The sequence below is a fragment of the Pyricularia grisea genome, assembly GCF_004355905.1.
Source record: "Pyricularia grisea strain NI907 chromosome V map unlocalized Pyricularia_grisea_NI907_Scaffold_6, whole genome shotgun sequence".
NCBI lineage: Eukaryota > Fungi > Ascomycota > Sordariomycetes > Magnaporthales > Pyriculariaceae > Pyricularia > Pyricularia grisea.
The window spans coordinates 971784-985331 of NW_022156719.1; the positions used below are offsets into that span (position 1 = coordinate 971784).

The following is a 13548-nucleotide window of genomic DNA, read 5'->3' on the forward strand; positions in this document are numbered from 1 at the left end:
TCGGGGCTGTGATCTTTTATTCCGTCTATCCGAGTTCCTAATTTCCACTCGGAGAGAATCACATTTCTTCTTCTCGGAAGTTGAGCCCCCCAGCCTCACGCGTCTAGTCTAGAGACACTATCTCATTCCAGCAGGTATCGTCCCCTAGTCCAGTCCAAGACATATCCATACCGGCTACACGTCTATCCAGATCACCAGTCCTATCGTCAACGCTCTGTCTCCACCCCTGCCTCTTTCTTCAGCCGGGTCTAGCTTAGTGGCATCGATTTTTTTTTTTTTTTTTTCCCTTCCAGACCTCATGCCAGCTAGTCCGTTGTTTCACTTCCCTCCTCCCCTCTCAGGCCTGGACTACTTGACCACACGAATGCCCCCCATAAAACGAAAATGCAGTCAAGTTGGGAACCCTCATGGCTCAGAAGTCTCGTTCCCTTCGAGACTTTGGCCGTTGAACGTGGTGAAGTTTCTTTTCGCCCGGCAGTCACAGCCCTGCGTATTGGTCACTACACAGGCCAAAACTCGGTTCTGGAAACCGAGGACCTACCGTCGATATGCGTTTGAACGTCATACTAACGATGCTGGTTGGCGTGGCCAGCTGCTCATCGGACCCTAGTGAACATCGACACCAACATCGGCATCCTCACGCATCACCGGTGGCCCACCCTGCCAAAAGACAAGTCGCAGAAGCTAGGAGTACGACACCACCGCAAAGTGTGGTAGCCTCGCCCACCAGTGGCGCTTCAGTGACCCGGCCAGCCAACGAGAAGCCCAGAGTAACTAGCGTGGGTATATTGATCACCGAGCTCGAGGGCGGTGTTGCACAGATTATTACCGCCCGACCTGGTCCGCCCCCTGATACCCGGGGTACCGTCGTCACCAAGTTGAATACTACCGGTCACGCCACGATAGCACCTCTGCTCACCAGGCCCATTCCTCCGATAAAGGAGAGATTCGACGTGACTCTCCAGGCTCGATCTGCAGCAGAAATTGCAACCAAAAGCCCGCCGTCCAGACCGGCTGTCGCCAGGATGGCTGCTCCCAACATATTCGCAGAACCCATTTCAACCAACCCACCACATGCAAAATTCCAACGCCGCGATGATCATCCAGTCGGACGGAGCAGCATCACGTCGTTGGCGCCGTATCCCACCAACAAGTTCTTTAGCAACATGTATCTAGGAGGCATGAGGAGTCCAGCATTTCTTCACCCGTACTCGATCCAATGGGCCAAGGGAGAAGGCGTCACGGGCAGCTGGGGGTTCGCCATATCTCATACAGAACCCAACCAGAGAGTCTTTGGGCCACCTGATCCGACGACCAAAGCTTCCAAGTACTTCATCAATCCGATTGGAATTCACTCTATCGTTCTTTCTGCCCAGGAACTAGGACCGCAGACTCAACTGGCCATGACCGACCTCTGCGCTTTCAGCGCCATGGCCGAGTTGCGAGGCAGTCCCGGCGGCCAGCCGACTCTGAGGATGCCTTTTGTCCAGGGCTCAGGTTTTATCACGGGCATCTACAACGGCGCAAGGCCCATTATCAGCTCGGGTGTTTACTTCAGGCAGGTCCTGCGTGCCAATCAGAACCCTCAGCCCGGCGTCATCAAATACAAGATGTTCCTGGAGGACGGCAAGTCGTGGCTCTTGTACGCACGCCACACGTCAGGCAACCCCCTCATTCTCGATGTTGTCGACAGCAAGAACTTCAAGGCGAGGGAGCCGTTCTGGGGTACCATTCAGATTGCCAAAGAGCCAGGAGACGGTGAGTCCATATATGATCAGGCTTGTGGTGCGTATGCCACCTCGGTGGAGCTCTCGGGAACGACGAGCGGCAAAACGGGGTCGTACACGTTCACCTTCAGGCGAGCGGGTCTCGCGAGCTCGAAGCTTCTCATGTTTGCGTTGCCGCATCATGCCGATGGGTTCTCGGATGCATCTCGCCAGGCCGCCACCGGCCTCAAGCTGCAGACGACGACCAAGGGAGTTGCAACCGGAATTCTAGCGGATTCGTGGACAATCCGGGAGACCCTGACGCCGAGCGTTGGGTTCCTGCCCTGGGACACCAGGAGGGGCGAGATTACGCAGTTGGGCAACTCTGCTAGGATGGCGGTGCTCAGGATCGCGCAACAGGAGCTCGCGCAGAACATGATTGACCAGGCGAACTTGGATTCGATGTATTTCAGCGGCAAGGTGAGTTATCTTACAGGCCGATGACTTAGATCTCCGACCTAGGATTTCGATCAGGTGACTGACGCGCAAATAACTCCCGCAGGCTCTAGCCAAATTTGCCTCGATCATCATCGTGGCCAGCGATCTGCTCAAGAATTCTGAGGTCACCCAGACGGGGCTTAACCAGCTCAAGAGGGCATTCGCCATCTTTGCCGAGAACCGACAAAAGTTCCCGCTCGTCTACGACACTCGATGGGGTGGGATAGTGTCTAGCGCTTCGTATGTGACGGGACAGCCAGGCATAGATTTCGGTAAGTGGTATCGCCCACATCTTCCCATCTGGTCCGAGTTCACTCTTCACTGACCAGAACCGCATCCAGGCAACACATACTACAACGACCACCACTTCCATTACGGCTATTTCGTCTACACGGCAGCTGTGATTGCTCACATTGACAAGGCCTGGGGTAATGCCAACAAGGAATTTGTTAACACGCTGGTCCGAGACTTTGCAAACCCGAGCGCGAAGGATGGCTTTTTTACCATGTATCGCAACTTTGACTGGTTTCACGGACACAGTTGGGCTCATGGGCTGTACGATACTCTGGACGGAAACGTGAGTTTTCTTTTCCTCTCTCTTCTCTTGTCCCCACTGGTCAAAGTCTCGGGGTCGGTCCCCGTGGAGGCTATGGCAATATCATGATAACTAACCTAATTGCACCGTTTCTACGACAACAGGACCAAGAATCCAGCTCGGAAGACGCCATGTCGGCTTACGCCGTCAAGATGTGGGGACGCGCCATCGGCGACGCAAACATGGAGGCGCGGGGAGAGCTGCAGCTGGCGGTGCAGGCGCGGGCGTTCAAGTACTACTACCTATACACGTCAGACAACAAGGTCCAACCGCCCGAGTTTGTGGGCAACAAGGTGGCGGGCATCTTGTTTGAGAACAAGATCGACCACACGACCTTCTTTGGCGCCAACACCGAGTTCATCCAGGGCATCCACATGATACCCCTGATGCCATTCTCACCGGTTACGCGCAGCGACCAATTTGTCCGCGAGGAGTGGGCTACCTACTTTGACAACGGCCGCATCAACGAGGTGCAAGGGGGCTGGAGGGGAATCTTGATGGGCAACTATGCGCAGATCAACCCTGCCATGGCATACAGCTTCTTTGGGTCGTCTAAGTTCGACCCAGGCTTCTTGGACGGTGGCGCGTCGAGGACCTGGTACATGGCTTACTCTGCTGGTGAGTTTTTATTGCTGACCCTGACCAGGTTCCTCGCCCCTACACTTTTTGACTAGGCGAGGCCGAATCTCTCTCACTTGAGAATGTCAAGAAATTTATTTGATAGCTAACTTTTTTCTATTTTCTGCATCTGCACAGCCTTGGCGGGTCTCTGAGGAGGGGGTTTACGAATCGATATCCACGCGTTATAATTTTACAGCATCGCATTCCGGAGTATCCAAGGAGTCCGCGGTTACATTAGTGGAGGTTTACCTTTTCGGCGTTGTTGTTGGGCCGACCTGCTGATCCGGGTTTTATTTTGGTTGGTCTCTCTCTTTTTCTCATATGGGGATCAGCAATTGGATAAGCTTTTATCAGTTTTCACTTTTTTTCACCTTTTTTTTATTTATTTATTCTTCCCCTCTATTCCTTTTTCTACTTTTGTCTTTGTTATTAACGTGGTATTCACTGGTTGGCTTGATGGCTATCGAGAAAGTGGATTGACCATATGATTGAGCATAGCAGGAAAACCTTATGAGCTTATGCTTGGGAAAAGGAACACGACGTCTTCATTCACACGAGGTAGATGAAAGGGGCAAGGGCTTTTTACGAATTCAGGATAGCATTTTTAGAAATTAGCATGGGTATGCACAGCCTACCTTTAGACAGTATCAGTCATACATTTATAATTTCCTTACTGTGCTAGTGCCACTTGGTCTTTTAATTCCGTACGATTAATGAGTTTGTTTGTTTGACAATGCAGTTGCAAAATGCTTGATAATCCCTTTTCTTTGAAGAGTTGGTGGCGTGATCGGCGAGGATATCTCTTGTTTTTTTTTTCCATATATTCTTTCTTGGCTATTTTTCTTTCTGCCAAGCCAAGTAAGCCACATGCGATATTTTTCTTTCGTTTATTGTTTGGATGGAGTTGCATCGTTTCACCCCATGAACTTATTAGCCGAGAAAAGGGGAGAGAAGAGATAGAGAACCAAATTTTTATCATTTTAATGATTAAAGGGGGTGGTGGAAAGGGGAGGGAAAATAAAATAAAAATGATAATCTGACGCCAAACCATGTACTTCTCAAGGCCACGAGGTTGATGGTGCGGGGGGGCTGAGCAGCTCGAGGGGTGGTTGGTGGCGGCAGGTCTAGGCGTAAAAACTACGGGAAAAGCTCCTTGATACGTTCTTGGGTTGCTTGGAGAGAAGGAGCTTTGAAGCTTCTTTTTTTTTTTTTTTTTTTTTTTTTTTTTTTGTACGAAACTGGGGAAAGCTCTTACAAACTCTCTGGTATTGGCATGGACTTGGCGTGGATTTTGATCGATTTGGGATATAACAGAATCGGCAGAATTATAGTATATTTGGGATTTTGTTTCCCTTTGACCTTTTTTGTTTTGTTTTTGTTTCTCTGGTATTTGGTAACTGCCACAATTAACAGAGGTAAGTTTCTCATAATTGTCATAATTGTCGCACTACAGCAACACTCTCACACACTGATAATCATTCATATACAAGTATGAGAGATATTTTCCGTCCTGTCAGTTTATCCGACTAAGCGCTCGCATTCAAAATTGGTTTTTCCGTTTTCTTTTTTAAATTGATGGGGGTGTTTTTTTTGTTACTCGTTGCAGAACAAAAAAAAAAAAGATGACGGAGGCCTCCTGCTCCCTCACCTCATAATTCTCTCCCAGTCAAATTCTCAGAGGCCAGTGACACAATTATTCTGCACTGCCACGCTTGGCGTGGTAGAACAGTTGAATTTTGGCGGGATCCGGGGGGACGGGAACTGTACCGACAGGGGCTTGTTTTTGGGGTAGCTTTTCTTTTTGTACCGCAGTATGTATGTTCTTGTGGGCTGCCAAGCTGCTTCTCCGAAATTCTTGGCTTGCTTCATCTTGGCAAAAAAATGCAAGGCGCGCAGCGCGTTTTTTTTTTTTTTTTTTTTTTTTTTTTTTGGGGTGGGTACCATTTGCGGTTGGTCGGTGGGTTCCGATATTTCTTGGTCTGGGGGTGGGAACCGGACTTTTTCTCTTCTCGATAGTAGTGTACATGTAGAACTAACTGTAGTACAGTACTACGAGTACTTTGGCCCCAAAGGGGACGTGCGAGCTGAAGGGAGAAACGAGAACGTGGTAATGGGCAAGTTACAGAGTGAGTACCTTAGGTACTACGCCACTAGATCGGGCATTAGCTTCCTAGGTGGGCAAAACGTACCTCAGGAATTGGTCCCCCGGTGGATCTGATTGGTTGGGCCGTTCTTGTTTCTGCGGTAATGTTTCATTGCAGACCGTTCTTGATTTGGTGGTCTTTGACAACCGAAACAATCAATCAGTCAAGCAATTCCATCTTTTTTTTTTTTTTTTTCATCGTCGTCACCGTGTTCTCTTTCTCCATCTTACTGTTCGTCTAATCATTACCTATCCTGTTCTGTCCTTTTGATTTTGATTTTCAGACTGATTGAGGCTGTGCTGTTTGATATTTGCCAGCAAGTCATACATACTTCATACACTTACTTGGCTTCCAATTCTTACCTCAGCTAACAAAGTCCGGATTGAGAGAGGGGAAGGAAGCAAACAAAAAAGGTCGCAAGTCGACATTTTGAAAGTGCCCGCCGCTGACCTCACCTCGCCTCGCCTGCTTTAGCGCCACTGCAAAAAAGGACCTTACTTACTCCATACGTGTCTCTCCCCTCTCTCACACACTACTCTCTCTCACGTACTGTTAAGTACTTCCATCGTACCCATTTGTATATTTTCTTCGTCGGTTACAGCTTGGCTTTGTTTCCATGGAAGTCCCCTGATTGGCATTCATCCCAACCCAAAGTTCTTTCCCAACTTTCCCATTTATCCAGGCAAAATAAGCCAGGACTAGGAGTCTCTTGTCAACCCCCCAGCAACCCAGACCTCTTTAGCTCGACTGCCGTGTCAGTCTTGGCTTTTCTCATTCCATTTGAATTTGGCTTGGCTCCGAGTTTGTTCTGGGCACGTCTTGTTTTTTTTCCTCCTCCCACTTGGCAGCTTGATCCAGGCCGAATTCTAATTGACCAGGACAAGTTCGATCTCATCCATCAAAAACGCCTTCATCCCAAGAAAGAAAAATCCCTTCCCGCACTGCCACAATCCACAATCGAAAAGAAACGAGACGGAGAAAAGAATAAAAAAGACCAAAAAAATCAAAGACAACAAAACCATAATTAATTATTTTTCTCAAGGAAAAAAAAGCGTCTGTGCGCGTTTGTCCAACACGTGCCGGCGCGTCTGCTTTCTCTACTGTCAACCGATACAGTGTAACATCAGGTTGACTCGGATTCGCGGTACCTTCTTGCATCTCTTACCTGTCCATCCAAATTACAACTCTCTTTTCAATCGAAAAAAAAGAGAAGAAAGACGGAGAGAGACAAGAGACAGAGACAAAAAAAGACGAAAAAAGACGACCGACAGACCCAACGCCTGACTTCCTTGAAAAGGGTTTTCCCGACAGCACAGGTGGCTGCAGCTAAATACCCATGGTGTGTAAGTACAAGAAGAAGCCATCTTTTCTTATTACTCCGTATTTGTTTCCCTCGGGGGGTTTTTTTTGTCTTCCCCTAGACCTAGTCAAAAACCCGCTGCTGGTCGTTTACCCAACCAAATTTGTTCATGCCCAGCATTTATGCCCAGTGGCGCGGCATCGATGGGATTGATCGATTGAGGGAAGAGGGACATGACCTCCTGCATGGCGCGCCTGCAAAAAAACTGTCGCATTTCCATCAATCATCATATCCACAGACGGGCTTCAATCACACCTCGACGTAGAGACACACCCACCCTCACCGCTGTCGAGTAACACAGCAACAAACAGCAACTTTAACCCCATAATCCCAGTACTACCATTGTGGCAGTGTTTCCCTTGGTTCTTCTCATATTCTTTGGAAGCGCACCGTTTCCGTTGCTCCAAGACCTATTATCAATCGAAAAACAGCATCTTGGATTTTATCATTTTCGCGCAGTCAAACAAGGGAACCCGATGAAGTCTTTGGTCTCGCACACACTTTCTTCAACAACACTACCACCACCTTCACAGCCACTATCATTGGCCCCCGGATCTGGTCATGATCTCACCCCTTGGCAATAACACCTGATCAGAACCAACATCATCATTACACCCTCGCACAATTATCATTTAATATCTTTTAACCCGCTAACCCCCCTACGCACTACCTCCTCGATACAGCCTCAGTTAATTTTGTTCGGGAGCTCCGCAACGCCATGGCAAATTGGGCCAAGGTGAGCGGCCCCAATGGCCATACCGGCCCTGCCGGCGCCGGCATTGTCTCCAACGGTAACGGCAACCGCAACCGTTCCTATCATGGTGACGAAGATGATGAGAACACGCCGCTCATCCTACGTTCTGGATCTTCCCCGGCTACTCCGGCCTGGAGGCGTTTCCTATGGGACTGTCAGCGTACACCTGGCGATGACAGCTCCAACATTGTTGTCAAGGCGTTGGCCAACACTTGGCACGTTACCAAGATCTCGCTACTGAGCAGTAAGTTTTAGCCAAGATATTCACTGGTCATATCGAAGGGCCTTTGATACATGGCCATTATGCTCACATTAACCTCGTGTGGCAGGCCCTGTTAATATTTTAATGGTATTTGTGCCCGTTGGCATCATTGCGGGCGTAATGAACTGGTCCCCGGCGTGGGTCTTTACGTTGAACTTCTTGGCCATCATTCCCCTGGCCGCCATTCTCTCCTTTGCGACGGAGGAGATCTCAGTCAAGCTCGGAGAGACTCTCGGAGGACTGATCAACGCTACGTTTGGAAATGCCGTTGAGCTTATTGTATGTCATGCTGGCCCCATCCTGCTCCGATTCACCACGTGCTATTTTACCGAATTTTGCTTGTTAAGAGGAGAGAAGACGCTGACAAGCTTGCATCCGGAATCTAGGTCAGCGTGATTGCCCTCAAACAAGGACAAATTGAGGTTGTGCAGGCCTCGATGCTGGGCTCGATTCTCTCTAACCTCTTACTAGTTATGGGAATGTGCTTCCTTCTGGGCGGCTGGTTCAACATGTACGAAGAGGGAACCGATCGCGGAATGGAGCAAAAATTTGCATCTGGAACCGCTCAGACGACCTGTTCGCTTTTGACTCTCGCAGCCGCTGCTATGATTATTCCCGCCACGGTAAGATGCCTCGCAATCTCTCTACACAAACAAACGTCCAAGCTTTTTTTTTTTGGTTGATTACAAGATGCACGCATTATAAGCTCAAGAAAAAAAGAACTAACAAACAATATTGATAGCTCTACGGTGTTCTCAGCGACCGCAAAGATGACGGTGGCTCAAATAAAGAAAGAGACGACTCGATCCTACTCCTTTCTCGCGGAACATCGATCATCCTCTTGATTCTTTACTGCATGTACCTCTGGTTTCAACTCCGGACGCACAAGAACCTTTTCAGCGTTGATACGCACGAGTCCAGCGAGAACGGCGATATCGAGGCGACCGAGCCGAATGTCATCAAGGACGAGGACGAGGAGGAGGAGGAACATATGACTTGGTGGGCGGCAGGCATTGTCCTCGTTGCTGTGACGGTTGTCATCTCATTCTCGGCTGACTACCTTGTCGAGTCCATCGAGCCCATCGTTGAGACGGGCGTCCTCTCGCGCTCCTTCATCGGTCTTATTTTGATTCCTATTGTGGGTAACGCCGCAGAGCACGTCACAGCCTGTGTCGTGGCGGTTCGCAACAAGATGGATCTCGCAATGGGTGTCGCCATCGGGTCCAGCATTCAGATCGCCCTGCTCGTCACTCCAGCTTTGGTCATCACCGCCTGGGTGGCCCTGGACGACACACCTATGAGCCTGCGCTTCGACACTTTCCAGACAGTTGCTTTTGCCCTCTCCGTTCTCGTTGTTACGTACACGGTGCAGGATGGCAAGTCCAACTACCTTGAGGGAGCCATGTTGCTCGGGCTTTACATTATCATCGCTCTGGCCTTTTACGCAACCCCTATCTGAGGGATTAAAAATGTCCTGTGATTTTAAATGCACGGCCAGCGATGGTTGCGTTTCCACGGGACCTATCTTGGTTGAGCTCATGGCAGAGAGGGAGTTCGGACTTGATATTGATTGGGCTTTGAAAAAAAAAAGAACTCTAAACAATACCTGAACTCACATACCTCGCTGGGAGCTAGTCCAACGACCTACAGCTGGATAGCTTATCGACTCCAAGCTGCGGAATTTGCCCCGTGGAGCGTTTGTCCGACATGTGCTACCGATTCTTAAAAGAACGATCTTGTTAAGAACAAGCATATCACTCGGAAGCTTATTCCTATTTTTCCTTTGTCAACATCTCATTCTTGGGTGGGATCTACGAGGGAGAAGGTGTAAACATTAAGGCTAACCTTCTTCCCTCTTGTTTCTCGACGTTGGGTTTATACCTTTTCCATTTTCGGTGTCCAGGCGTTGGCTTTCATGCGGCTGGGTGGATATCCCAGTTATGGAAAAAAAGAACATGTCAGCGGATTTTCTTTTTCCTCTTTTTCTCCTTGAGTCTCTTCACTGTACTATTTTTTGATTGCGCCATCTGTACTATATCAATACTGAGCCTGACTTTTCTATGACGTTGGTGCCTAACTTGTATTCCCTGCTCTGTGACCAAACCATAAACTGTAGCCAATGCATTGGCCAGAGCTGAACCACGAGGATGGCTCTAAGAGAATGCCCCCCACAACAATAAGCACTGAGCTCAAAAAAACAGTATTCACATGATTTCATTTATAGCTAAAGGCCATATAAAAAAACTGGCCAAAAGGGTATATATATTTAATATCTGAGTTTATTAAAACAGACCTCCCCCACGCACCCTAAGGCCGTTGCCTATCTAAGTACAACACTTATCGTGACATGGGCTTGGCCATGGGCGCAATGATGCCCTGCTTCATCAGGATCCTAGGCTTGGTCGCGTTCTGGAACGTCTGCTTGGTGGTCCACTCGGGTCCTACGGGTAGTCGCAGCGAGCGCTCGTACTGGTCCTTGTTTTCATACTCGTGCGGTAGTTGTGATGCGAGGTATTTGTCGTTCTGCAGAGCGAAAAAAAAAAAAAAAAAAAGATTGGAAGGGACATGGTTAGCGTTTTGTTCTGTGTTGTACAAAATAGCTGTATATGGATCGCCTTTTTTCTTTAAAGGTGATAATTACACATACCTTTTTGATACGCTTCTCGCTGATAATCACCCGCTCGAGCTTGGCGTCCTTGCGGTTCTTCTTCTTGACGCCTTCGACCTTTGTCAGGAATTTTTTCTGGTTCTTCCTCTGCCTGTTGCTGACTCCCGCACCGCCCCAGCTGCCCCAGCCGGGGAGGGTGTTGTCGATGATCTTGTCGTCGTCTTCCTCCTCGACTGCCGTCTTCTCCTGCTCAAAGGACGCGACGAGATCCTCGCCGGCAAAGGCGCGGTCCGCCAGCTCCTTGTCCAGGATCCCGAGGGGCATGTGCAGCTCGGCCTCGGCCTCGGAATCCGAGGTGTCGGCGTCGGCAGCGGTGGTGGTGGTGGTGCCTGTGGCCGCCTTGGGCTTCTTGGCCTTGACAACCACCTGTTTCGCCATGACCGTGTTGTCAATATCCAAGGCTGCATCTTCTGCTCTGCCGGCGGCTGCCTTTCTTCGCTTGTCAGACTTTCCTTCTGCCTTTTTGGCAGCACCGGCGCGTGACCAGCTGCCTGCCGCCCCGGGCTCCGATTCGTCGGCCTGGGCCGACGGAGCTGAGAATGCCGAAACAAATGGGTTCACCACTTTTGAGGAGGCAGCTTTCGACTTTTGTGGTTGATCATCGCCCGCTTTCGTTTCAAAAACGCTCTTCTTCGATTTTGGTTGAGTAGCGTTGGCGCCACCATAGACCCGGCGTCCAATCTCTGTCGGCTCCTCCTCGTCATCTTCATCAGGCTCGTCTTCCGAGTTTAGTTCCCGACGAAGCTGGGCAACCAATGCGTCGTTGGCCTCTTTCCGCACCGCCTCGCCGCGCTGCATGAACTTCATCTTCATCAGCTCGGACTGAGGCTCATCTTGAGCAGCCTCTGCCTTCTCCAGCTGGAGGAGCAGTCTCTTGCGCCCGTCCTCATCGTCCGAATCACTGTACTCTTCCGAGTCATCGTCCTCGCTGTCACCATCACCAGATTTGCCTCGGCCCTCGACCCGCCTGCGGAGCTCCTGATCACGACGTGCCATCTCTATCAGGCCCGTGCGCGCGTTCTCGTCCCAGCCAGCAATGCCGGCCTTCTTGGTCGACCTTGCCCACTTGCTGTCACGGTGCTTTGCGCCAACGCGCTCCAATGCTCGCGCGCGGTGCTGTGCCTCCCGCTCCTCTTCCGAGTCGAGAAGCTCGCCCTCGCCCTCCTCACCGAGCTCGAGGGCCCTTTGCTTTTCCTTGCGGTGAACACGACGATACGCCTTGCTCTTGATCTTCTTGATACGTGCCGCGCGGGCTTGCTCGCGGGACTTGAGCTCTCGCTCGCGCCTTCGCTGGGCCTGCAGCTCCTGCCGCTCTTCATGGGTCATGGACTGAGTCGCTGCCCCATCGGCGTCGGCCTTGCGTTCCGCCTTTGTGCTGGGTCCGAGACCGCTCTCCTCCATGATTGAAAGGATGGTCTGCTCCAGCTCGTTGCCCGCGCTCTTCTTGTCGAGCGGGGCGAGTTCTGTCTTGCTGAGGCCGGCGTCGTGCTGTGTATCCGGTAAGGGGAAGACCAGGTGCTCGGCCCGGCGGTTGTTCTTCACCGTGTCTTGCCACCTGTCGAGAGTCTTGTGTGCTTGCTCCGCTGCAGTGATGCGTAAGAGGCGGTCCTGCTGTCGTTTGGCCAACGGCACATCCAGCTTTTGCGAGCTCCCGGGCTTCTCTCCTGCTTTGGAGTCTTTGTGCAGCTGCTTGAGCGTCTTCTTCATGCTGGGTTCTTTGGTGGCTGTCGAGGTGAGATCACTGAGGTTGACTTTTGCCTTGCCGCTAGTTCTGCTGATCGGTTCATCGTCGTCGACATTGCCCGCAAAGCCAGTAGCGAGGCTCTGCAGCGCATCCAGCTTGGATGGGTCCTGGTCGTCATCGTCAGACATGGACGAGTCGGAGCTAGAGTCGTCGTCATCGCCCTCTTCCGAGCCAGACTCGGTGTCCCCCTCTGAACCATCGTCATCGTCAGACATCTGGTCCAGCGCGGCTGCCAAGTCGATTGCATCCTCGCCAAGTGACGACCCATCCTCATCATCCTCATCATCTTCTTCCTCTTCCTCATCCTCGTCACTGTCGTCATCCCTCTTTGACTTCCTCTTGGCAGGCTTCTTGTTTGAACTACTGCCCCGGAACGTGTATCCATCGAACCTATCCTCATCACTCTCCCCAAACGCCTCGTCACTGTCGATCTCGGAATCGTCGTCCTCGTCGACCTCGCCCATCATGAACTCGTTGCCTTCGCTGTCGCTGCCGTACTCGACATCGTCGTCGGCGCCACCACCTCCCCTCTTGGCCCTCTTCCGCCGCTCCGCCGACTCGTCCTCGTCGTCGTCATCCCCATCCTCGTCACCGTCTTCGTCCTCCTCGTCCCGTCCCCGCTTTCGCTGATTGGGTTCAAAGTCGAGGTCGCGCGCCCTGGTGCCCCGGATCCCAGACTTGGTCGGCAGTTCCCTGGCTGCGATGGCGAAGGCGTCGAGCGCAGTGGCGCGGGAGCCAGGTTTGCGGCCCCCTTGCTGCTGCTGTTGTGGTTTTTTCCCCTTGCCCTTGCCCTTGGGCTGGTCGAGCAGCGAGCGTCCGTGAGATTGTCGTCCGGGCATTGCGTCTTCGAGGGAGGGAATTTGTGGCCAAGGGTTTCCCTTTTTTTGGACGAAAACACCTTCTCACAGAGGTTCTGTCTTTTTTTTTTTTTTATTTTCCTTCTCCCGCGTGTCGGGGCTACATATGGCTGGGTGAGACCAAATCCCTTAACCATTTTATTTTTTTCTGCCGGTCAGTGGGGTAGCTCCAACGGCACCCTTTCTTCCGCAGGCGGTGAGAGACAATTTTTTAGTGGGCCTTGTACCAAAGTTGGGACCCACCCAAGGTGACGGAGCCGACCACCCCGGGCGGCAGGGGAAGCGGCAAACGCGTTTGCGCCCGCCCGTCGCCGAGATTCAATTGGCAAAGTCGCATTC

At 51.1% G+C, this 13548-nt stretch overlaps 4 protein-coding genes across 4 annotated transcripts; 3 read left to right on the forward strand and 1 right to left on the reverse strand.

Moving 5' to 3' along the window:
* Positions 1-548: 548 nt before the first annotated feature.
* On the forward strand, positions 549-4366 carry PgNI_08245 (uncharacterized protein; the record flags this gene model as incomplete). Its single annotated transcript, XM_031128244.1, has 5 exons — positions 549-2186; positions 2269-2476; positions 2546-2781; positions 2904-3417; positions 3556-4366. The coding sequence occupies 5 exons, from the start codon at positions 549-551 to the stop codon at positions 3570-3572; spliced, it is 2613 nt and encodes an 870-aa protein (XP_030978896.1). The 3' UTR covers positions 3573-4366.
* Positions 4367-4738: 372 nt separating this feature from the next.
* Positions 4739-5065, forward strand: PgNI_08246 (uncharacterized protein; the record flags this gene model as incomplete). The annotated part of the gene is made up of 2 exons (XM_031128245.1): positions 4739-4835; positions 4911-5065. Coding segments are annotated over 2 exons (102 nt in total), but the record flags the coding sequence as incomplete, so codon positions are not given.
* A 705-nt stretch (positions 5066-5770) lies between these two features.
* On the forward strand, positions 5771-10004 carry PgNI_08247 (uncharacterized protein). Its single transcript, XM_031128246.1, has 6 exons — positions 5771-6110; positions 6607-6907; positions 7608-7922; positions 8008-8219; positions 8327-8563; positions 8683-10004. The coding sequence occupies exons 2-6, from the start codon at positions 6901-6903 to the stop codon at positions 9397-9399; spliced, it is 1488 nt and encodes a 495-aa protein (XP_030978526.1). The 5' UTR covers positions 5771-6110; positions 6607-6900; the 3' UTR covers positions 9400-10004.
* A 134-nt stretch (positions 10005-10138) lies between these two features.
* Positions 10139-13284, reverse strand: PgNI_08248 (uncharacterized protein). The gene is made up of 2 exons (XM_031128247.1): positions 10588-13284; positions 10139-10463 (listed from the first exon to the last, which is right to left on the reverse strand). Exons 1-2 carry the CDS (start codon positions 13189-13191, stop codon positions 10278-10280), a joined length of 2790 nt encoding a protein of 929 aa, XP_030978881.1. The 5' UTR covers positions 13192-13284; the 3' UTR covers positions 10139-10277.
* Between the last annotated feature and the right edge of the window lie 264 nt (positions 13285-13548).

What these genes read in the sequence shown, in the direction of transcription:
- PgNI_08248 (XM_031128247.1), bottom strand. Translation starts at nt 13,191, where the DNA reads ATGCCCGGACGACAATCTCACGGACGCTCGCTGCTCGACCAGCCCAAG. An exon ending in GCGAGAAGCGTATCAAAAAG is followed by an intron (nt 10,464 to 10,587) that starts GTATGTGTAATT and finishes TTCGCTCTGCAG; the next exon opens with AACGACAAATACCTCGCATC.
- PgNI_08247 (XM_031128246.1), top strand. An exon ending in CAAGATCTCGCTACTGAGCA is followed by an intron (nt 7,923 to 8,007) that starts GTAAGTTTTAGC and finishes CTCGTGTGGCAG; the next exon opens with GCCCTGTTAATATTTTAATG. An exon ending in CTATGATTATTCCCGCCACG is followed by an intron (nt 8,564 to 8,682) that starts GTAAGATGCCTC and finishes CAATATTGATAG; the next exon opens with CTCTACGGTGTTCTCAGCGA.